A 23,294-nucleotide genomic window follows, 5' to 3' on the forward strand; every position below is an offset into this window, starting at 1 on the left:
CATGTTAGTGGTCTTTTAAAACTTGCTTTGCTTTTTCATAAGCTAACGTCTTTACAGTAAGCTACCAGAAATAACCTTGCGGCAGTGCATAGGCAGGATCAAGGACTGAACCTCCTTAAACCATTTAAAAATATATTTCTCCCATAGTACTAAAATATTGCTGAAGGATGAAAATATCTCTCAGCTCTATTGGTATTTAGCTGTACTTTTCTTATTCATGTTACTTCTCAAATCATAAAACCTTAAGAAAATCAGTGCCATTATCTGTGAAGCAAGTAATGTTTATTGTGAATATTAAAAACCCACACACATTAAGATTGTATTAAATATAAAGAACAAAGGCCCACACACGATTTTCTGCTTTGCTTTCATAAGATTATAACCTTTTCCCTGCATTTGATATGCATGATTTTCTCAAGTGGTGCAATCTAAGTAATGTTGCAGCACTGGGTCCTGTATAATGTAAATTTTTTTTTTTAGCATTTATCACCTCTTCCAGTTCTCCTTTTGTGCATTTCTGTAAAGAAATTTGAAACAATAGCTCTATATTTTCAGCAGCTCTATATTCCGAGAATAGAAGCTTATGAAATATTAGGCAAGTTAAGGCCACATTCAGCTGTTGGGTAACCCTGAAGCCCACTTTGTACTCTCTGCGTAATTCTTAACCGTTCTTGTAGACAGTACAGAATATTGCTGTGTTTGTAATGATCCTGTCTTCCACTGACAGCTATTTTTCCTCTGTCCAATGTCTTTCCATGCCCAGCAAGACAGTTTCAGTTGAGTAATGCCTCCACAGATGGAGAGACCGATCAGGTTGTGCAGCCCATCTCTTGGTAAGGGATGGCTGTTACCTACCCTGTGTTTTCAGGGCTGGGTCTAAAATGGAACAGCCGTTGACACAACTAAAGTGAGCAACTAGAAGAAGTCTAATAACCTGCTCCAGAATATCCTAGAGCACAATAATTAGGAAAATCACATAGAAGACAAAGATGCAATTTCAAATTCTTTAGCCTGCTGAGGAATATGAAATTCTGCCAGCTATATCTTGAATAAATATCCTACTCACTAAGACATTTTTTAAAAGATAAGAGCTAGTGTTGCTATTAAGCTGACAACTCTTCTAACCCTTTGTTTGCTTGTTCAAGAATTCCCTGAAAATGAAACTTTTGTTAGAAATGGTAACATTTGCACCCATATGAAAACTTGCTACCTATTTCTTCACAAGGTTCTATATTTTTCTTTTAGACCTGAAGTTTTGTTAATTTAGATTCTAGTTGCCAAATTGTTTCAGCTGAATTAAAACTGTTTTTTTTTTACAAGTTGTTGATTTTCCCAAGTTGCAGTAGTAGAGCTACATGCTGAGCCAGATAACACTGAATTTCCTTAAGCATTTAATCTATGGAAGAGATGATGTAGAATGTCCGAGTTTAGTGTGTTCACAAGGGTCTTAATTTCTGGTGCATTTGCTGCAGGTGGGTAGTGTTGCCTTGAAGACAACAGTTGTGTTTTCAGTTGTAGGGGAGCCTTGGTCTTGCTGAGCCTGTTCAACAATTCATCAGGTGGAAGTTGTAATGTGGGGTCACCTGCTGCTGCGAGTAAAGCTGGTTCCTTTCACAGTGATGCTGTCAAAGCCTCACAAACCCAAGCAATCGAGCAGATTCCTCCTAGCTGTATTGAACATGCTCTCAGCTACAGCTTTTCATGCGTTAGTACTCTGCATGATATTCTGCTAGTACTTTAAATGTACTAAGACCCGTTTTTCCCTGCAAAGTCTGGAGGGACACAGTAGTCCCAGCATTATCATGAAGATGTTTCTGGACCATTGCTTCTGAGTTACTTTTTATATGGCAGCAGTTTAATATAATGTGTTTATTGAAGATTTCCTAGATTTTGATGGTGGATCATGGTAGGCTCTGTGCTTAAGAGGCACCTTCATCTTCATGCAGCATTTATTCTATGATTTTCTGTCCTGTCAAACATGTCTCAGATGTTTCTTTGCCTGTCAGCAGAGTAGAACCTCCTTAATAGCCTATCTGGTCCTGTTAGGCACGCGTCCTTGCTATGTCCCTACTCCCCTTTCCATATGTCATATTATCACAGCTGTTTGATAGAAACTCTTCATACAAAGTAAGGTGCTTTCTTCTGATCTCTGCTAAATCGGTGAAATTTGCATCTCTCTGAAGGTTCTTCCTCTGGATGGATAATTTTTTTGAACAAAAGATGATAACTGATGATCATACTTGCCTGTTATGTTGATAGGTAACAAAATAAAATGTGGCGACAAACAAGCTACCTGTAGAACTGGATCATGGAGACATTTTGGGTGAAACTAACCTTCTTTTCAGTAGCTTTTTGTGAGACTGTGCCAAGTTCCTAGGCATCCTGCCATAGTCAGTTGGCTCTGGAAACGTTCACATCTTTTAAGTGCATTTCCAACTTACTGAACAGGTTATGTTGTATCTAATTTCTGTTATATTGAGCCTGTGGTTAGATAACTGTGCCTCCTCGCGTTCCTAAATGTAGCTCGGGGGGATCACTTAGCTAAGTCATTGCTACACCCATCCTGAAAGTAGTATTGTAACTGAATCACCATACTGAGGCCAGGCTTCTTGCAATATTTACAAATAGAAGAGTGCAGCTTGAAGGGTTGTTCTGGTCATGAGGCAGATGGCAGTCTCTTGTCTTCCACTGAAGTAGATGGGATAGAAATTAGTACCTTACAAATTTTATGGATCACTTCACAAGCTGTAGTTTTTCTCATCTTTCTAAAGGTAGAAGAGCAAAAGACCGTATCGTACTGCTCATTAAATCACTTGCAAGTACTCCATTGATTTTAATGGAAACAGAGTATAGTTCCTCATGAGAGGAACTCAGCATCAAAGTAGTACTTTGGGGAAAAAGCTGAAAAGATATTTATATAGAAATAGCAATTGTGAGGTTCAGTATGAAATATCCAAGGAACCTGTGACACGACATACTGGTTTAGTGTGTGGATCTCTATCATACTTTGTTACCAGGATCAGGTAGTGCTTCAGGAAAGGGCACTTGATTTTCCCCCTCCTGTTACCAAAAATACTTTCTTAAGGAGTTATGCAAGCCTTTTATTTCTTGCATTCAGTGGGAATTCATTCCTTAGTGCAAGAGTGATTCGACTCTTTTAACTTGTGAAACTGTTTTTATGAAACATGAACATATGAACATCATATGTTCAAAGTAAACAATCATAGTTATAAAATAAATAGGGTTTTTTCCAAAAGCTTTCTCAAATGCTTTGTGAGTGTTATCTGTCTCTTGTGAAAAAGAAAAAAAAAACAAAGAAAATGAAAATATTAACACGCATTTTAAAAAAAATAAGCCATGTTGTTCCCAATATTTACAACTGCTGCACACTGTGCAAGCTATCATGAATTAATCTAACATAGTCAGCCGTAATAAAAAAGTCTAGGTTTTTTCTTCATGTTTAGTTAAGGATTTCCAAGTTCTGTTTGTTTGGCTTAATCATGTTAAATGGCAATAGCAGATGTAGTTAAGCTTTGTAAATAAACCTGCTGAAGTTAATTGTCCAGCTTAGGCAATGTTCTAATAACGCGAGCATGCCTTTATGTTAGACTCTATTTTAGAATTTTGTGTTTATTAGTTTTCAAAAATGTTTCTGGCACTGCAAAACATCTATCTGACTGTCTCAGTTTACAGGCAGATTGCTCCCTCTGTTAACTAAAGCCTGAAAAGTTCCTTTCCTTCCTCACATTACTCACTGCATATGTAGAAGGACAGACAATTGCTTGGCACACGAGTGTGTTGTTCCTCACTTAGACAGTAAGTTGTCAAATCGGTCATTTGAATCATGTTAGACTTAGCAGAATCAGCTGAAAACATTCATTCATGTTAAACAGATCTAGCTCTAATTAGAACCTGCAGCCAGAGGGATGTCAGGGGAGAAGAAACAGAACCTCCCCTTCTGACAGCAGCCCAAAGCTACGCTGCGTTGGAGGAGTCACTCAAAGGTTTAGAGTGGAGTAGGCAATTCGTGCTCTGCTATACTGTGCACCCACCCCCCCAAGCAGGGTATTCTAAGCGTCAATCGCTCACAAGAGCATTTGGCTGAAGAGTCAAATGTGGCCACCAAGCTACAGATCTGTGGTATGATTTTAAAGCTCAGCACATTCATGTATTTAAATATTTCAGTTAAAAATATGCCAAGATTCATTTTTCTTTTCTGGGTATTTCAGAACATGCTATAGCACTGAAGTAGTGTCGTGTGTGTGTATTCCTTTCTAGGTTGATCCACTTTTTACAAGTGAAGTTAAGGAAAAAGTTAAAAGGTAAGAAGTTAACGGTAAGCCTTCTGTCTGCTCCAAATGGAAGCACCTGGCTCTCTGTCTTTTTAAATAGTGTGCGTAACTGCTCTTTTGTATATACTAATGAACATAGATGCACAATCCTCTGTATGACTAACAGATGTGTTCTGATTACTTGGGATGTAACATTCTCAGAGTAAGTATTCTACACATCTTACATTTTAGAATAACCAGTAGATTGTTTCATGTTTTGCGTTGAATCATATCTGATTTAGTGTGATTTGTATTTATTGTTCTTTTGGGGCTTTTCATTTTTTCATCCTGGCTTTTGTATGCTTGGTGGTGGTGGGTAAGTGAGTAGATGGACAAGATAACCCTGTATAACTTTTTTCTGTCCCTGGTTTATATGCTTCCTGACTGAAGGATATAAATGTTAGAGAAATTAGATTTTTTCTATGTGTGTGTCTACAGAATCTAGAACTGTCTGTCTTGAACAGAACAACCATGCTATCTCTGATTGATAATATCTGATAATAAAATTTGCATAAAATATGTTTTGCAATTCCATTTTTGGAGCAAAATATAAAGTTTTTTGTTTTCTATCAGGTTATTAATAGGAAACATGGCACCTGCAATCATATATTTATACTCCGGTTGATATAGTTGTTTATCTCTACGGAGGCTGGATGTTACTGCACAATCAGAAAAGCAATGCTTAACAAAGTCTAGTTGACAGGGAGCTGGTCTTACTGTCAAATGCACTTGTGTTTCTGACTGGCTTGGTGATCTGATGTTGAGGTTAAAGAGGCAGGAGCAGGCTCAGCAAGCAGAGGAGATGCTGGCTTTTCAATAACGATCACCAGTCTTAAAAATCTCATTCACTTCATCTGAGACTGAACACCTAATTACCCTATTTTTCCACCCTTTATCCTTGATTCAATTGGCCTTGATTAACCTGAGAAAGATGAGGTCAGTAGAAATGTAACCATTCAGAACAGAAGAGCACTTACAGCAAAAGAGGAATCAGAGGAGATCTTGCACAACCACATTCCATCCCCAAAAGCCAGCATCTGAAAAGTCAGCATCTCCTGCAGCTGACCATTCTGATGATCGCACTCTGTTTTCCTAAGTATTTAAACCACGTTTATTTTAAATTGTGCATGCATCCTCCCTATATTACACAATTTTTTTGAGGGGAAAATGGCACTCCTATCCATTAACTCAGCTCCTTCATTTATGAGACTGATTGTGGTTAACAGAGCGTGGTGTTAAGTGATGGACTGTACAACTCCAGAAGAGCAGACAATGAAGTGGCAGACAGCAGTGTATACTGTATGGAGTTTATAACTGCATTTATAAACAGAAAGCTAACCAAAACATGGTAAGGTGGCTTGCCCGTGAGCAAGCAATTGTTAACATCAGAACGTGCCTGAATTGCTCTGACCGCCTTCCATCATTATCCTAAGTTTTATGAAGAATTGTTAAAGCATGTTCTGAGGAGGTGTCCTGTTTGTGTTTTATTTCTAGGGCACCTGGAGTGCATTTATTACAGGAGGTGCCACAGGACGATCTTCATGCTGCTATGAAAAGGTGCTTTGCTGTGGTGAACAGTTCCGTTTCAGAGGGGATGTCTGCAGCAATTCTGGAGGTAATTGCATCTTAGTGGTAAAGTTCTTCAGTGAGGTTACAGTGAATCTGAAATCGCCTTTTATCACTGAAAATGTGTGTCAACATTTTATGTCCACATTTCAAAGCTAGTGAAGACAAAACTAAAATATTCCTTTATGCGGGTGTTAGTAATTAAGGTTTTCTTCCTTGAACTGACAGGTTTGTATGCTTTGTCTATTTATTTTTTAAAGGACAGAATGCAATTTTATCAATCCTGTTAAAATAACAATACAAATGTGAGATATAAGAATCATTCTGTTCTACTGGGGTTGTTACTGCTCTTGGTTCAATATCCCACCTCCTTATAATGTTGCTAGAATAGACCTTTATTTTTTTTTACATTCTTTCAAAAACCAATCTAAGAGCTGTATTTGGTTATTTAATTCTGAAATGATCAATGAATAAATGACACGCTTAGTTAATTTTTTTGCCATCAGTATTGAAAATTAATAACCAGGTTTATTTCATACCTGTCAAAGTAGAGTGCTGCTTAGCATCAAATGCTTTCTAGTAAAAAAATAAATTTACTTAAAGTGTAAGTTCACTTACACTTTAGTAAAGTGTAAAGGGCAGACACCTTTTACTGTTCCCTTTTTTTTGGTGACTACCGAATGTTGGTTCATGATGATCTCAGAAGATCACAGAAACTATTATATGATTCGTATTAATGTATCTCCTATTTCTGTTTCCAACAAGTAATCACATATTGCATTTCCAGCATGCTTTTCTTCCACACATCTGGAAGTCCTCATAAGTAAAAGCTAAGTGAGCATTGTAAGAATTATGAAATTTAGATGATGGTGAGATAGCGTGTGTATTTCCTTTCTAATATGCCCGTGCTCAGAGGTGGGAGTAGATGCCGTTTCACAGCAGCAGTACTCTGTAAACGACGACTACAGCCTGTGTCATTTCCACACTTAAATCAGTGTGGCAGGCTAGGCAGTCTTGTATGTTCGGACGTTGAATCGGGCGTGTAGCAACACAGTGCACAGCCACAGCTAAGTCACTGACTCAGAGAAGTAACTGTCGCCTCCTCCTCACCACTTACATGTTCCCTTCAGGGCTACTCACATAACAGCTGATCAAATACCAATCTAATTTATTTCCTGAGAGTGTCAGTGAGTTAGGGAGGGAGGAAAAAACGCTGGGGGAAGCAAATCAGAGACTTAAGAGACACAGCGTCTGCAACAGAAGTGCGAGTGTGCTTGGCCTGATACAAATTGTCATGCAAACTCATGGCTGACAGGACAATTGGTATAGTTTCCCCCAAAATTTTCCTGTCAGCTTTGAATAGTTAAAAGGCACTTTTCCTTAGCTTTTATCAGGAGAGGGAGCAATCTTGTAAGTTCAGTGTCTTAACAAGTATGTGGTAGCTCAAAGCAAAAAGATAATGCCAGTTTACATCAGAGGTAATGTTGAGGCTGATTCAGGAATTATGGTTTTTGCTCCCCTGCTCTGAAGTTACAGTTCTGGCAAGTTTTGAATCTGGTAACTATAACATTGAATCAACAAGGAAAGTTTTTACTTGAGCTCTTCTCTGTGTGGCTGAACTATTCAGCTATATGCTGTCAGGGCTGTTAAACAGTCCAACACCACCCCTAGTGGAAAGCTGCTCCTGGGAGTTTCTACGACACAGTTTTGTTGAGTAATTTATTCCCAATTCGTACCCAGACCTGTCAAACAAACAAACAAAAAAGAAGGAACAAAAAGAAAAAAAAGGGGGAATAAAAAAAAAAAGGAAAGAAAAAAAAGCCACCTCCCTCCAACAACTGTTCTCACTGAAAATTACTACAAACACAGAATAGTAGATGCTTCCTGTTATATTTTCTTCTTTCTTTAAGAATTACAAAACTATTCTGGCAAAAGAGCATTCTATGCAAGATTTCTTTCTATAGAGTTGCAACGTTATTTTCTCCATTTTGATGTTTTTCTTACATCAGAAAAAATATTTCTTAGGATGAATCATCAAGAAGTATTACTTTTAATTTTTCATGCTGGACTTATAAAAATACATACAAATTTATAAATACATATATGGTAGGTCAGTTAGTATTGCTTTTTACATGTAGCTGTGCACATCATGTCCTAGGCTAGGCTTATGATTGATACATTTAATTCTACTGAAGACGCTACTTTTACTAAAAACAAAGTTAATCAACATTTAATCTACCTTTAAATCTTAATCTGAGTTTAACCACTAAACATGCTGAAATAAAGTGGCAGTTGACCATAGCAGAAAAATTAAATTCTAATTGCAAGACTTGACCTATAGTGGGCTGTTAACTATTTCTTTACACATGATAACTTTTTCATAAAAAGAAAAGATTCTGTTATTACATTGTTGGAATAACGTCAAACCTAATAGTCAGGTTTGGTTTGTGTTGATGCATAATCAGCTGTTGAAGATAAAATGCAATTTCAAATATTCAGAAGTGGAATATTTCCTCCTGGAAAATCTGTAACCACCGGTGTAACCCACTTCTTTCCAGCAGCCTCAGTCCTCTACTGCCTTGTTGTTGGCTAGTGGAGGAAAGACAGCCTCATCTCTGACCCGGTAGCTCATAACTTGGGAGTTTATCATGGAAGTCACGTAACAGGGATGAGAAGAGCTGGCATGCGTTCAGAAGCCTGAGCGTGCTAGTTCAGGTGCATATTGGTTACAGATTACTGGTGTGAACGGAAAACTTGCATTGTAGGAGGTGAAGTCCGGTGCACATGGCACAGGTGGTGTGACACGACAGCTCCGGTCCCAGCTGAGTCAGGATTTTCTACAAGCAGAATTAGGTCTGTAGTTATTTCTTGAGAAACTACCTGAAGCCTGCCCTTCTTCATAATCAGACCTGTTTGAATTCTTCTTCTAAAGTTATAAGGGGTTTGGCATTGTGTGTCTGTTTACTAGACAGTTGTACAGTGGGATTTGATGACAAGCTTAAAAAACATCCTACTGTAAGATCTCTGTCTCAGAGGAACTGTCCATCTAATAAAGTCAAATCCCTGCTTGAGATGGCCAGCAGTAGGAAGGGCCATCTGTTAAGATCTTGTTAAATTAATGAGGCAGAAAACCAGGTATAAAAATCTTTTGGTCCAGGGCTGGAGATGACATCTTGCTTGAATTTGAAAATGCAGCTTTCCTTCTCTGGAAGGTTCAGCACTTAACAGGGTCATAAATCTGTAAACAGTATTTGAGTATGAGATAAATATATGATAGATAAATATATAATCATATCTATTTCAACCCGCCTTAAGGTATGAAAGAACTAGAAGCCATAACTAATTACTTTGTCGTCCACTAGTGAGAGCTCAGAGATTTTGCCATAACTGATCTATTTTCTCTTTGGCATTTGAAAAAAAAGAAAACAAGCATTATAACAAGCATTTAAAATACATGTCTTCCTCGAAAAGCTCAAGAGTTCTTCATGTTCCTGGGCATGTGATGCTGAGAAAGGCACTGCTACTGGAGAAGTGTATGTGTTCTTTATATAGTTGGTAAGAAAAGGGTTTTGACTGCGGCACCATTTCATTGGAGTACTTTTTCTGTGCTTTCAAGAGTATTCCAACTGTTGTAAAAATCATTAGATTGTTATGCTTAAATAAAAAAAAGCCCATTAAAAAATGTCATAGAAAAGGCAGATGGCCAGACTCTGTTCTGCTCTAGGGCAAAATCCAGCCTTAGACAACATCTGAAGTGCAGAATATAAGCCATAGCAAACTATAAAACTAAAAACATCAAAATGAAGGGATGTTGTAGAGCAGTAAAACTGAAGAGGGACCCACAAAAAGATGCATAGGCTAGGAGGAAGAAAATGAGGGATAAGCCAGAAGACAAAATAGTAAATAAAACCTGTATTTACTCTATAAGCCTTACACTGCTGATTAGAAATGCTTATTGGGTAACATGCTTCTGCAGCTGAAATTTACACCCTGCATCCTTCTGAAATAGCATTAGACCACATTTTCAGTCAGAATAATGGAACAAAACAGATGGCCAATTGACTAAAACGTTATTTTATGCTATTATTTGTGGAACCTAGGTCAGTAAATTATACATATTTTCAACAATGCAAATGATTCTTCTTACTGCTTAAAAATAGACTAAGTATCTGAATTAAATCCTAAGCCACTTCATGCAGTAATTATTTACAGCTCAATCCTTTTGTTTAAGGCTAGCTCGTATAAAGGCAGCCCCTCATCTTATGTATTTGGCCATCTGTTCTGTCTTTCAGTAGCTATAATTCATTGGTACCTATGTGTTCGGGGACCTAAAAGTTTTCTTGTAGCAGTTACAACCCTCCAACTCTATGAGACAGAACAAATGTCCTTCCCTTTAGAATTCAGAAATTACAGAAAATTACAAACTCAGTGATCAACTTCAATGCATCATCAACTATGTGGCATTCAGGGATAGAAGTGAATGAATATATCTAGAGACAGTTTTTTTTTTTTTAAATGTGCATGACAGTCCAATATGAACTGCAGCACAGCAATACCGTGCCAGCCTACGCGACCACACCATTAGGTGCCGTCCAACACAGAGCTGCCACAGGCCACCCACACCTCTGATGATCGCCACCGATGTGCAGCCCAGCAGCACAGTGTTCACTGCATCTGGCATCTGGATTTTTTGTGGGGACAGTGGCACTTCAAACCATGAGTCCTTGGGTGGTTGTGCTGTGTTTTGTGTGTTTTATTCATTCATTCCGTCTTGGTTTGTTTTGTTTGTTTCTTTTGAATGGTTGGTGCATGGACAATCTTTCCCTTGAATGGACAATTTCTTGTTTGGAAAGTAGCCAGACCTGAGATACTCCTACAAGGTGTTTTTTTAAAAAAGAGAAATACAGAGAGGAGAGGAGAGGGCCTTAGGCAGGTGGCGGTGCATGCTGACACACTTCATTGCCTCTTGTCAAGCTCTTGATTTTCAATTCAGAATTTCAAGTAAAGTATCTTCATTCCCTGTCCATGGAGCAGGTTTGAATGAGGTCAGCAGCCAGCAGACTGCACACGGGCACCTAAGCCTGTCAGTCGGAAGGGCTGAAAAAGAGCTGAAGCAGAAATTCTGTCTGTTGGAGACATTGCTGCTTGCGTGGGACCCCATGTGAGGTCCATAGCTGGGTAATTAGAGCCAAAAGCAGCTTCCTTATCCTGCAGGGTCAAACCCATCAGGCAGAGTGGGGCACCAGTAGCTCCCATTCCCTGGGTGAACTTTGCAGTTCTATGAGCTTTGCTGTACTGGTAAGTAGATACTGCCATGGTTTTGTAAATCTACCTTTAGAAAACATTTGTTTTGTTTAATACTGAATTCAGAGCAAATAACAAAATAATTTGTGGATGACCAAAACCTGTATTTCCTCTCATCAAAATGACTTCTTTTAATTTTAAAAACAGCTGTTATCTCAGCAGCTTTAGACACTTGGATAAATTCAGAAATCTGGTCTGTAGTTTTTATATTTCTCATTTATTTATTCTGGTTTGTGTTCACTTCAATAATCTATTTGTCTGAATTACCTCCAGCTGATTCAGCAGTTTGTGATACAAAGTGTAGAACAGGTTATTTCATTGAGGGTTATTATTATTTTTAGAGCTAACTGCTGTAAAGCAGATGTCCATGCCAGGAGGACTATAGAATTTCTATGTCCAGAGTAAATTCACCTGCAGTGGGTGATATAAACAGTGTTTCTCTTGGATATTTTAAGCTGTTAAGACATGTTGCTAGGTCACAGCAGTCTCTCACTGTTCAAAACAGAACTGGTTCTGTATGTTATCAGCCAGGGTATTTTTGTCTTCAGTTTTGTCCCAACTTTAAAAAAGCATGGTTTTGTCCTTGGAGTTTTGCTTTCTTACATTCACTCTCAAGTGACAGGGAATCAGTATGAAACAGACTGAAGATTTGGGGGGGTGAGTTTCTTTCTCATTTGACATTGTAACAATTGTACAATATGAGTTTTTCAGGCTTTACAGGCAGTGCATCTCAAGGCTTCTGAATTCATCAATAGGAACTGAAGTTTCAGATCAGGATATGCATGAGTAACAGAGCTGAGTGGCCAGGGTTTGCGTGCTAGTTACTCCAAAATCTAAGCCGTATTCTTTAAAGTTACGAGGTGTTAGGTCTCTTGGAAATGGTTTACTAGCTTTGAACAGATGCTGTGCTGTGTCTCTGCTCCTGATTCTGCAGGCAACCTGAATTACTGCCATTGTGAGAGCCCATACTTCCCTTCCTTTTTTTATGTGTATACATACACACACACATACATATACATACAAATAAATGAATAAATACATCAAGAAACCAGCCCATCATTTAAGTGGAATCAAATTCTACTTCAGATTTATTCATTCATCTCTGAGGTGTCCCATAGCAATAGCTTTGGAGATAATATGTTTTGAAAGTGTAATGTGTTCTGAAAGCATAACCTTTTCTCTCCTCTCCTTGGTATAGTTCAGTCAGAAGCTGCATCACTGCATACTTCCCTGCAGTCCCTGAACACCCAAAGTCCAAGACAGGCTATAGTAACAGATGCTGTCAAAAGAAAAACTCCTTCCAGAGTCCTATGTGACCCGTAGGAATCAGAGCTGAGGAGAAAGAGCCAAGTGATTTCCACGGTCACCTTCCTTGTCGTTGAACTGCCCACATCTCTCCAGTTCTGCACGTGTTATAGAAATTCTGTGAAAAAGGTGTTTTAATAGAACAAGAGAACAGATACTTTGTTGGGGAGAACTGTCTTTTTGTGCTATGAACTAATCTTCTCATCTGTGCACACTAACGGTAGGAGTTACAGTGACAACCGTTGATCTGAACATAAACGTTATCCTCCTCGAGGCTGCCGTAGGTCAGAAGCTTCCAATGGGAAACTAATTGTGTACTTAGGGGTGGAAAAGAATAAAGGATGAAGCAGCTATCCACTGACTTTCTGGATTGATTGCTTCTGATAATATGTTAAAAGTTACAAGACTAACATAAATATAAACAGACTATTTCAGAGAAGTCCCATGGAGGAGATCACCTTAGACATGGTATTTTTCAACTAAACAATTGGAGAGATGGGAGAGAAGTTTGGTTTGTTGTTTCTGCTTTACGTTTTAAAATTGTCGTCATTAACATCTCAAAATCCCTGAATCCTAATCAACTGTTGTTACCTTTTTTTTATATTCCTCTAGGCAATGGATTTAGATATTCCAGTGCTGGCAAGGAACATTCCTGGGAATGCAGCAATAATAAAACATAAGGAAACAGGATTGCTATTTTCAACCCCCCAGGTAAGAAAACGACAAACCCTTAGCCCTCTCCCTTCTGAAGGTTAGGTGTATTTTCCCTTACCTGTTTGTGTCTGTCGAAAAACTTGGCTTATCCTCTCAGCAGCTTTTCACAGATTCTCCTAAAAACCTGGGTTAGACTGGGTTTCTTGAAGCTTCGCTGTTCTCACATGAATTTTGCAGTTCTCTAAACCTCTCCCAGGTGTCAGCCGTGCCGAGCGTTTGCCTGGCCGGGGCTGCCCTAGCGCTGCTGTGGGGCTGGGGGGGCTCGGCGCTCACCAGCTGCTTGACTTTTAGGGTTTTTTTAAGATTCCATAAGCAAACTCTGGAAGAAGTGCTATGCCCATGGCCTGTTTCCCTTCCGCTACTAACTGGAGTACGCACTCACATTAGACAAGCACTAGCTAACCAGAAGACAACTATGAGCCTGATGTCTCAGATAATACATTATCTATAATTTCTAGCAGTAAGTGTTAATATAAAGCATTAGTAGGTCCAAGATACTAATCAGTCAGAAAATAATTGATGACTAAAATTAAGTAAATTGTTAGAATGGAGTTTCTGTGAAGATAAGTAAGCATGGGGAGAGAGGGAATTTATTTAATTCCAATATTTAAATGCCAGAAATTTTCATTTTAAATTTAATTTAAATCTGCCCATATTTAAATGCCAAAAATTTTAATTTGAGTATATTTTCCTGCACTATGGCTTTGCTGTTACATATTCATTTATGTTGTGGAAGGTGACTTTCAGACACAGATTCCCTCAGTGTTTTTATCCAACTCAAGATTAAAAACCCCTTACAATTAGTCCATTTTATAATTTTGCAAAGTAGAAAATGTACCATATTTATTTGATTTGGGGAGCATGTGATTAAAGCATCCTATTAGGTTGTGTTTCAGCGAAGTAAATTGTCTCGGTTAGTTTTGGAGGGTTTTTTAATATAAAAGTTCTTGTAGCTCATGGTTTGGGGTTTGTTTTGTCTTGGTTTTTTTTTTCCTGGAATATTTAATGTTCCCAGTGGTTTCTACAAAAAAAAAATGTTAACTTCTGGAATTGATTTTGTTGCGGAAGTGTTTTGTCTTCTTGCAGTATCCTTTGGAAATGGGGTACTTCCAGGCTAGTGGAGGCTGAGATGTAAAGCTGGTTTTGCACATGTATTCCCTGCAAAAAGCCCATTGACCTCCACACGCTTCTTCAAAACTTCGAGGATATATGATGATGCTGAACACGGACCGATGGCTCTCCTGATACATTCCGTTGTTTCCCTTAACATGCCAGTTAACTTTGGCTTGGAATTCAAATATGTTATTCATACCAGACCCAATTAACTTCGTCATAGATCGTTGTAAGAAGCCTCTTCTGTGATCTCCAAGCATCCTACATTTCAAGTGTTTATTTGGAATGCAAGATTGATTGAAAATGTGCTGTGTATTTCCTCACTCGCAGGGAAGCGCAAGTGAAGCACAGACGTAGTCCCGGTGACTCTGTACAAATGGCTGAGGACTTTCTTTTCTATCAGAACTAGAGTCGCAGGCTGTGCATACATCTAGAATGCTCTAATCTTAGTTGATATAAGCCCCTTCTGTCCGAGCTCCCTTCTCTGTAATGTGCTGTGCCACAGATCAGAAACCTCCCTATTCTACTGCTGCCGGTTGACCCCCTTTTTGCTTTTTCTCTCTAGAAGTTTTCAAAATATCTTTTAAGCAAAGACAGTAACTTGCATTACTATATCAGCTGTCATACTCCTCAGTCATATTTGTACTGGAATCACTAATGTTTGTGCAGTTACCCTGTCTTAGAAAGGAAAGCAATATCCCTGCTTTCTCAGTAAAACAGCAGTTGTATCTCATTTAACAAAAGCCCTTTTTATACTTTTATTGGTGTTAAATAATGTATAAACTATCAAAGTTTGCAAATGGGTCAGGAAAATACTTGTTTACAGGGTAATAGTCTAATCACACTGCAGAGCTATTGAAGAACTTTCTCCTTGCAGAGCTGAGCTCAGGATGCCAACCACCATCACTCGTGGTTTTAAAGATACACTGACCATTTACTCTTATTCCTTATCTCCCCAAACTGTATCAAATATCGGTTTTAAAGCCCTGTACACAGCCTGTCAGAGGTTGAGAGTTATAGGTCAGAGCAATGCAGTTAAGTTAGAACACTTACAGTTTTGAAGTACATGTCATATTTTGCTCGTTGGAAGAAGGAACAGTCAGCCCACTTTGAACGCTGCCTGAGAAGATTCAGTCTGACAATAGGGATTGGAAAACATATGTTCTGGTAAGAATTTTTCTGGGGTTTGTTACTGTGATTGCTTCTATTTTAGGTATCTGGTAAACTGTTTTCTGCTGTAACCACAGTTGCATCAGGTTAGTTAGGGAAAATGCCTTTAATCATACAGAGAGATTAGTACTGTCTGTGGGTGCTTGGCAAAGTCTGTCTCTGTCTTGAAGAATCTGGACCACCCAGGATTAGAAAACGTCAAAGAAATTTTCGTTGCTTAGTGGATCCTATCTGATTGTGATGATGCAGATGGTATCATAGCTCCAGAGTAGGAAGCAATACTTATTTTCAAGTTGTTACTGATCCGGGGAGGGAAAGCTGTACAATACAGTTTGCTTAGATGTGAGCAATTGTGTCTGGTTTGTGGACTGTCTTATCTTCTGAAAGTTAAACTAGAGGGATATAAATTGATTGTTACACAATGAGATCAGTTTTCAATTGTGAATGCTGTTGGCTTGCTTCTTTTATTCTTGCTGGAGGTGAGCTTTTGTGGAAAGTAGGAAATTCTGTGCATAACTAACCATTTCTATGTAGGCTGAGGTTTCATGACTGGACATAGTGAAAGCCTTGCCAATGGCTGGAGACAATTCTCAGATGGAAATAGTTAATGTAAAAGTGAAAGCTATGAAACGTTTTGTCCTTGATGCTACATCATCTGTGCACATTACTTTTAAATCGTGGTTTGATCCTGCCACTACTTGAATTTGCAAGTTTATGGAATATTTGACACCGAGTTAATGGGACCTGAAATAAAAAATAAGTAAGAGACAAGAATAGAGCAATAAATAATGCAAAACCAGTTGAAAGGGAAGACACGAAGTTGTTCAGCATTCTAAGTTTCAAAATCATATGTTCAGCATCTAGAAAAGCTCACAGAACGAGCTAAATAAACAGGAGGAGGTAAATAAACTTCAAAGCCAGTAAGAGAAGGGCTGAGCATAAACAGAGGGGTTTTTTTTAATTATTTTATTTCTATTTTATTAAACATTTGAGAGAGACGGACCTAGAGAGACCACAGTTGGCAGAGACAACTTCTGCAGCGGTAAGAGGGAGACGCAGCTCAGCTGAGTACAGGCAGCAGTACATCGAAGGTACATTTGTCTCCTCTGCCAGACATGGGTCAGTGCCATTTTGACCAGGGCTTCAAGCCAGAATATAGCCCAAGATTTTAGAGCTTTGAACCTTGACACCAAATAGACTCATTTGCAATTTTTGGCAGTGCCAGCAATCACTGTTCATGCTCACCTAGAAATAGTGGCCCACTGCCCTACGAAGCACACAGATGGGCCAGCTAACTCCCGAGCTTTGCCTGCCACCGGGCAGATCTGTCGCTGTTCTGAATTTACCTCTGGTGTTTGCCTTCCCTGGGGTGATTCTCTGTTGCTTAAGAATCATGTTCGTTTATCTGCTGAAGCTGGTATAAGATGCTTTAATTGCAGCCTTACTTGCATTATATAAATAATATATTAACCATGCATCTGATTTTCATCATGTGTGAGCTGTGGCACCAGTGTAGTTCTCGTGGTAATTAAAGGAGTATTCATTCTTTTTACTCGGTGCACTCATTTTCTAGCTTTATCTCCCAGACAGCTGTATTTCTGGGTCTCTGCAAAATATTGTACAGAATTTCTTTTAGGTACTATGTAGAGAAGCTGAGATTTTCTTTAAAGATTATCAATCGGTTTACCAGGAGAAAAATATGGATGTTGCTGTTGAAAAATGCCGGTGTTTGAAGTGAAGTACTGCCTGTAAAGAGGGCACGTGTGATATCAGTTCTGGATGTACATAAGATGATCTCCCCTGTTTTTGCTGAGTTGTGGCTGACTGCTGAGGTATCAACTTTTACACTGTGTTTTTTTGTCACATGTATAGTAATTATAGCCCTCCCTGTACGTGAATAAAAGGCTTATTAGAAATACGGATGTCCCCCAAGTAGTAGGTTAGCAAGCATATTACCTCCTTCACTTTGGCTGCTGAAATGCATACCCTTATGTTTGATAATCAGAAAGTATTTTGTGAATTTTGCCCCTCTTTCACTAAAAGCGAAGCTTACTTCACATCTACAGCAAAATATGAGTGTGCACAAATACTTGCAGCATAACAGCTGATAAAGAGACATGTTATCACACCGTTAAGTAGTTTGTATATCATAGGCTTCTAGAAGAGAAAAATATTTGATTTTCTGAAAGAGCTCTGGGTTCTGAGTGTCTGCATTCTGCAAGTGGAAGCCCAAGCCCCAGACACACCACAAAACTACAACTGAGATGCAAGTCAGTAGTAGATAAGGGAGACACCTGAAAAATGAAGTCAGCGCTATCTAAAGCTGAGCATCCAAAACTGAAAACAAGCTAAGCCAGCTGCTCGCAGGGTACGAGGCAAAACCCAGATAAGTCATAGTGAATGTTCCCACTGGCCTCCAGTCACAGTGCAGGTGACTTGTAGGTGGTCACATTTGATTAGTAGAAGGTGTAGGGATAGAGCTGAGAAGTTCTTATTCTCCATCTCCTGGTATTTTTCCATTTGCTTTTTCTCTCTCCTGCAGTTTCTCAACTTTTATGCTTTGGACTCAGTTTGGCATTTTTCCTGAAACCATCCCCAGCATTAAGTACTGTAACTGTGAATAAGGATCTCATTTCTTCTATCATTTATGTGTTTCCAAGTTTTTGTCCTCTATATCCACATTTTAAAAGAATGCTAATAGGACTACCTGTCAAGAAATGTTACATTGCTGCTTCTGTTCTTAGGTAGTTTACATGAATTATTTTTAAACATTACTTTAAATAAAATCCTCCACAGGAGCATAAAATTAAAGTTGGAATGTAGTTCAGTGTGAACAGTATTTATTACTGTGATTATACAGGCAACTGGGTGAAGCCAGCATAAGTCATGTAAGACTTCTCCACCTTCCCTGTTCTGTATTCTTGGCGGATACAGGGGAAGGAAAAGGACGTGTCTCCGAAGCTGGAGTAGCTGGAGTGTCTGCAGTGCCTGGTAGGCACAGCCTCAGCTTACTCTCTAGACCAGCCTCACCATCTTCTTTTGGGACAGTCTCAGAGCAGTTGGAAAAACACCCTCCTGGACCCCGTGGCTGCCAGTCAGGCACTGAATACACTAGTCAGCACCTACCTGAATGCAAGGTAGTTGTGGATGGAAGGCAGGCTGGATGCAAAGCAGGTGGCCGTCTTGGCTGTTCCAGATGTCACTCTCAGTGCTGTGTGGACAGAGCAAAGATTACAAGCAGTACTGATTTTCTGTAAAATAGGATGTTATTGTTAATATGCATGTATGAAAATCATCCTTGTTACAAACCTTTCCAGCTGAATTGATGTGCGTCTCTTGAGTATTTAAATTTCACATCAGTGATGTGTATATTGGTAGTTTGTCTTGTCAACAAGAGTCAAAGCAGCGATTATAACATGTTCAGGATGTTTTCACATATCGGTGTTTCCCCGGGGTCACGTTACAGTTATGCATTATGCACAGCCATCACTTGCGTTACAGCAGCAACACCGATTCTGTGGTAACCAAGATTTTTATATCTCTGTATGTATTTACATACATTGTGTACTAAGGTTTTCAAGTATAGTTTGCTAGTTAACCTAGGTTGATATGAACCCTGATCTTATTTGTGCTATTTTCTTTTGTGTGTAAATAATACACCTCCTTCTCGCATCCTTTTTTCCTCCACGTCCCTCTGCACCGCTTTCCACTACCAATTGGGTAGTAATGCGTTATCTTAGTTTTCCGTTGACGCAATAGCTATCTGTTTTTCTGAACTGAACGAAGACACTTATTTTCAGAGCTCTGAACACATTTGTAATCAAGCTGAAGTACTGGAAGTTGTCTCTTGGTAGAAAATTAGACCAGCTGCTCAGAACAGATTAGTTTAGACATCGAATCTCCTTTCACATGTTTGAATTTCACAGTGTCTCTTCCCTAGAACTAGAGTGGCAGAAGAACCGGCAAAGGAATACTTGTAATCTGTGAGGTCTAGTATTTTGCCCAGTGAAGTTAAAGGAAATTCATATATGACTTTTCTGCAGAGCTTGCTGAGCTGACACGGCTCTTGTCTGTAAGCACGCTGGCGCAGTTACTCCGAAGAGCTTTTTGCTGCATGCCTGCTCGTATCTTTACACCGTGACTATGTGTATGTAGTGAGTTTTTTAGTCTTACCGTAAAATTAACTAAAGATGTCACAGTAGCAAAGAAATCTAAGTATCGCTGAGCTGAGTTCAAACATCTGATGCCAGTTGTCCTCCATGCAGGAGACAAGGTGAATTATTTAATTCATAACCAGCCTGGTTTTCTAACAGTTGGGTAGGCCAACAATTTTTGTGTCATTAAGTTTGTTGTTCATATTTGTCTTAATGCTCTTGGAATTGTCTTTGATATTGTCTTAGTTGGTGGGCTGTGCAAAATATGTAAAATAATTATTTATTGATCGTTCCTTATAACTATGGTACTTGACCTTGAAAAATGAACAGCTTCCTATATTGGCTCACAGTTGAAGTGCTATACTGAAATCAAGATATGGGTACAAGCTATTTCAGTATCGTCAGAACTTCAAGGAACTTTTATTATTATTTTCCTTAATCTTTTTTTAGGAGTTTGTTCTGCTGTCCAAGAGTTTGATGAATGACCCCATTATGGGAAGAGAAATTACAACAAGGGCCAAAGACTACGTGAAGAAACATCATTCATGGGAAAGTGAAAGAAAAGCCTATCAGGATCTTGTCCTGAGACTCCAGTGAATTGCAAGACTACAGCTGATACCCAGCAGTCTATGTAGAGCACTTCATTGATGGATGTGTAATTAGATTTGGATTTCTCTTGGTTCCTTTTTAGAAGAGATAGTAAGACACATTATTATTCTATTCAAATATACGAACATCACAGGGGTTGCCTGCTACTTCAAACTATCAAATTTATCTAATTTAGCACGCTGTCTCTAGCGTACCAATTAATCACAGACTGGTATCGTTTTGTAAGATCACACAGGAGAAATACACTACTTGAGCAGACACACAGTGTTTGTTGTTCCAAGGCCTCAGAGGGAGGATGGTTTCTTGGACGCAGCGGAGCCCTCCATCACACAGAGCTTACATCATGTTCAGCTCATGTTGCATCGTAACCAAACTGCAGCAGCAGTTTTCTTTCCAGTTGTACCAGTCTGAATGTGATCAGGCATGCGACATGCACATACGTCTTCATAAAGCCAAGATGAGTTACATAGAGTATAAAATTATTAAGATGAACGTTTTCTTAAGATCAGTTGATGAAAGATCAATTATCTATTGACTGCGTAATGATCAGGGGGCCAAAAAGCAGACTGTTGGTGCTTGGGGAAAGTGAGGAGCACAGGGTGTGTTCTGTCCTGCCCTCTGAGTACCTGAACTGGCTGCACAGTCCTGTGCCTGCGTTTTCTCTTAGGTCCTGGGGCTAGAGCAGGAAGGTTGGCACAGCACCCAACGGCGCCGCATGGCTTCGGAGTCCAGAACCACGCAGTGCTGCCTGCAGCAGCAAGATGCGCTTGCAGACACAGATGCTTTGTTACATAAACTACCTCTTAGTTTGCCAGTTTCTTTGGTACCTCAGTGATTTACTTGTTTACTAAAAGATTTATAAGAGCTGTAAAAAGGGACGAAGCAGAGGGAAAAGATATTTTCCATTTACTATGTATTTTGCTGCTGTTCATCCTCAATTTGTGGCTTTCAGGATATATTGTAATACACTGCAGCAGGCTGTTGTAAAGTGAGAGTTACCTGTGCTGGAAGTCCATGCTAATCATTCCTGCCAGCCCAGTCATTACGGACTTATCTTGGAATCTATAATTGGTCATCAAAGGACTTATATAGAAGAAAAAGAAGGTTATATTTTTAACTATTTATTAGGAAAGTCTGTTTTGTATAGGCTTGATCCCACCCCCAGTGAGAACCAGTGAGATGTTTTCGATTGATTTGAATGGCTGTTGTGTTAGACTTCTCTTTGTAATAATGCAGTTTACTGTGTATTTTAAGCTTTCCTCTTTATTCTTGATGATTTGCAACTGTTGAGACAGTAAACAAGAAAGTAATTTGAATGTCATATCTTGACTTCTCCAGAATTTTCCCCTCTTTTATTGTAATGGGCTTCTGCTCAGCATTGCCTTCGATAACACAGTCCTCAAGGGTAAACTGGCCTGATCTGAAATCCAAGACCTGCCGCACTCCCTTTTGAGCAAATTTTTCCTAAATATTTCTGGCGTGCCCTTTGACATGCCGGGTTGTAAGTACATCTGCGCTAACTCTCAGCTTAAAGATCAACATCTACCGCTGAACAGTTTCTACATCTGCAACCGGATCAGCCTGTTTGGGTTTTCTTTCCCTGCTGTCTCAGGAGGAACCATATTTCTTTGGACAACTCTGTTACCAGTGAGGCCTCTCATGGCATTGCACTGTCTCTTGGCCACAGCAAGCAATCTGCTAAAGGAGGAATGCCTACAACGTGGATTTTCAGCATGACATATGTGGTATGGGACACCTTATAGACCATTTATAGCTAACTAAGCTGGCTTCAGGGAGTTCTGTTCCTCTCAGATCTCACATCTTCTCTGCCACTGTATCTCTGCTTGTTTGGCTTTGATCCTTAGCCATTCCCCCACCCCCTTCCTATAGTATTGTTTGTCTTCTGAGAAATACAGATTATTAAAAACAAGCAAATACATAACGTGGGATAGAGGTCTAAGCATTGAGCTAATAGGTAATGACTAGAAAGCTTTTCCTAAAGCTTGATACATTTATTGCCAAGCTTCAAGCAACTAGATACACTGATCTGGAATTTCCTCTATTTCCAGCAAAACAAAACATGTTCAAGTGAGAAATTCTGCTACACCCGCAGCATGTCATTAACATATGATTTTTCAGGCTGTATTTAATCTATATATATGAAATCTGCATCTGGGAAACAGCATGCTCATTTGCATGTGATAACCATACCAGAAGCACAAACAACACTTCTGCAGTATATGCATTAAGAAGAAAAAGAAAAAAAAAAAGAACAACCAAAATGGTAGTGAGATCAGCCTCACGACTATTCAGTCATCAAATGAGGCAGCGTTCATCGATCAAGGGCGTTCAGCTTTGATGTCATTTATCACACAGGTTTGTGTTCTGCAACATGAATCCTGTCTATTAAGGCTAAAAGGTTGGGGCAACAACCGCTGAGGAATTTTGTCGCAATGAATTGCTATTGAATTTATGTTTTCAATTTCATCCAGTCTTACGTTCCAGGCCCATAAATATTCAATGAGTCTTGCAAGTCCTTGTAAAAGAAAATATTGGACCCATGCAAGCAATTTTAGGTATAATTATCTTTCAAGCAACTTCACTCAAATGACTTTATATTTAAAACTAATCCTTTTGTTGTCCTGCAGACCTAATTATAGTATTTATCTTCCCCCTTCAAAGCCCCATTTCTTACTCTTGCAGCTTTTTAAGCAAGGCACACCTCAATGAGATACAGATACAGCTCCAAAAATAGCACTTGTTCTGTTTGCAGGAAAAACCTGCACTGTGCATTTAGCCTGTAGCTCATTCTGTGTTTCAAGACCTTGAAATGTACTGTTAATTAATCCAACTAAATGCATTTTATTTTGCAATTATTTCTGCCATTGAATCCACAGGAGCGGAATGAAAGCAGTGGACCTGCACAATGGGGACTACTGTGCTGTTTCCTGTCTTGGCACAATTACTTCAGAAGTAGAGACAGTTTGGTAGTGTGGGGCAAACCCAGCTAGAGCCTGTGGTGTGTGGA

The 23,294-nt window shown here is 39.1% G+C and overlaps 1 protein-coding gene across 2 annotated transcripts in view; it reads left to right on the forward strand.

The window, feature by feature from the left end:
- Positions 1-21,582, forward strand: part of GLT1D1 (glycosyltransferase 1 domain containing 1) — a 57,783-nt gene extending 36,201 nt beyond the window's left edge. For both annotated transcript variants that reach the window (XM_040611516.1, XM_040611525.1), the window contains 4 exons: positions 4,279-4,322; positions 5,826-5,946; positions 13,119-13,217; positions 20,108-21,582. In XM_040611516.1, the coding sequence (XP_040467450.1) occupies positions 4,279-4,322; positions 5,826-5,946; positions 13,119-13,217; positions 20,108-20,254 (411 nt within the window). In that variant the 3' untranslated portion in view covers positions 20,255-21,582. The remainder of the gene's footprint in view (positions 1-4,278; positions 4,323-5,825; positions 5,947-13,118; positions 13,218-20,107) is intronic.
- Positions 21,583-23,294: the final 1,712 nt, after the last annotated feature.

Source organism: Falco naumanni, chromosome 1, assembly GCF_017639655.2.
Source record: "Falco naumanni isolate bFalNau1 chromosome 1, bFalNau1.pat, whole genome shotgun sequence".
In the NCBI taxonomy this organism is placed as follows: Eukaryota; Metazoa; Chordata; class Aves; order Falconiformes; family Falconidae; genus Falco; species Falco naumanni.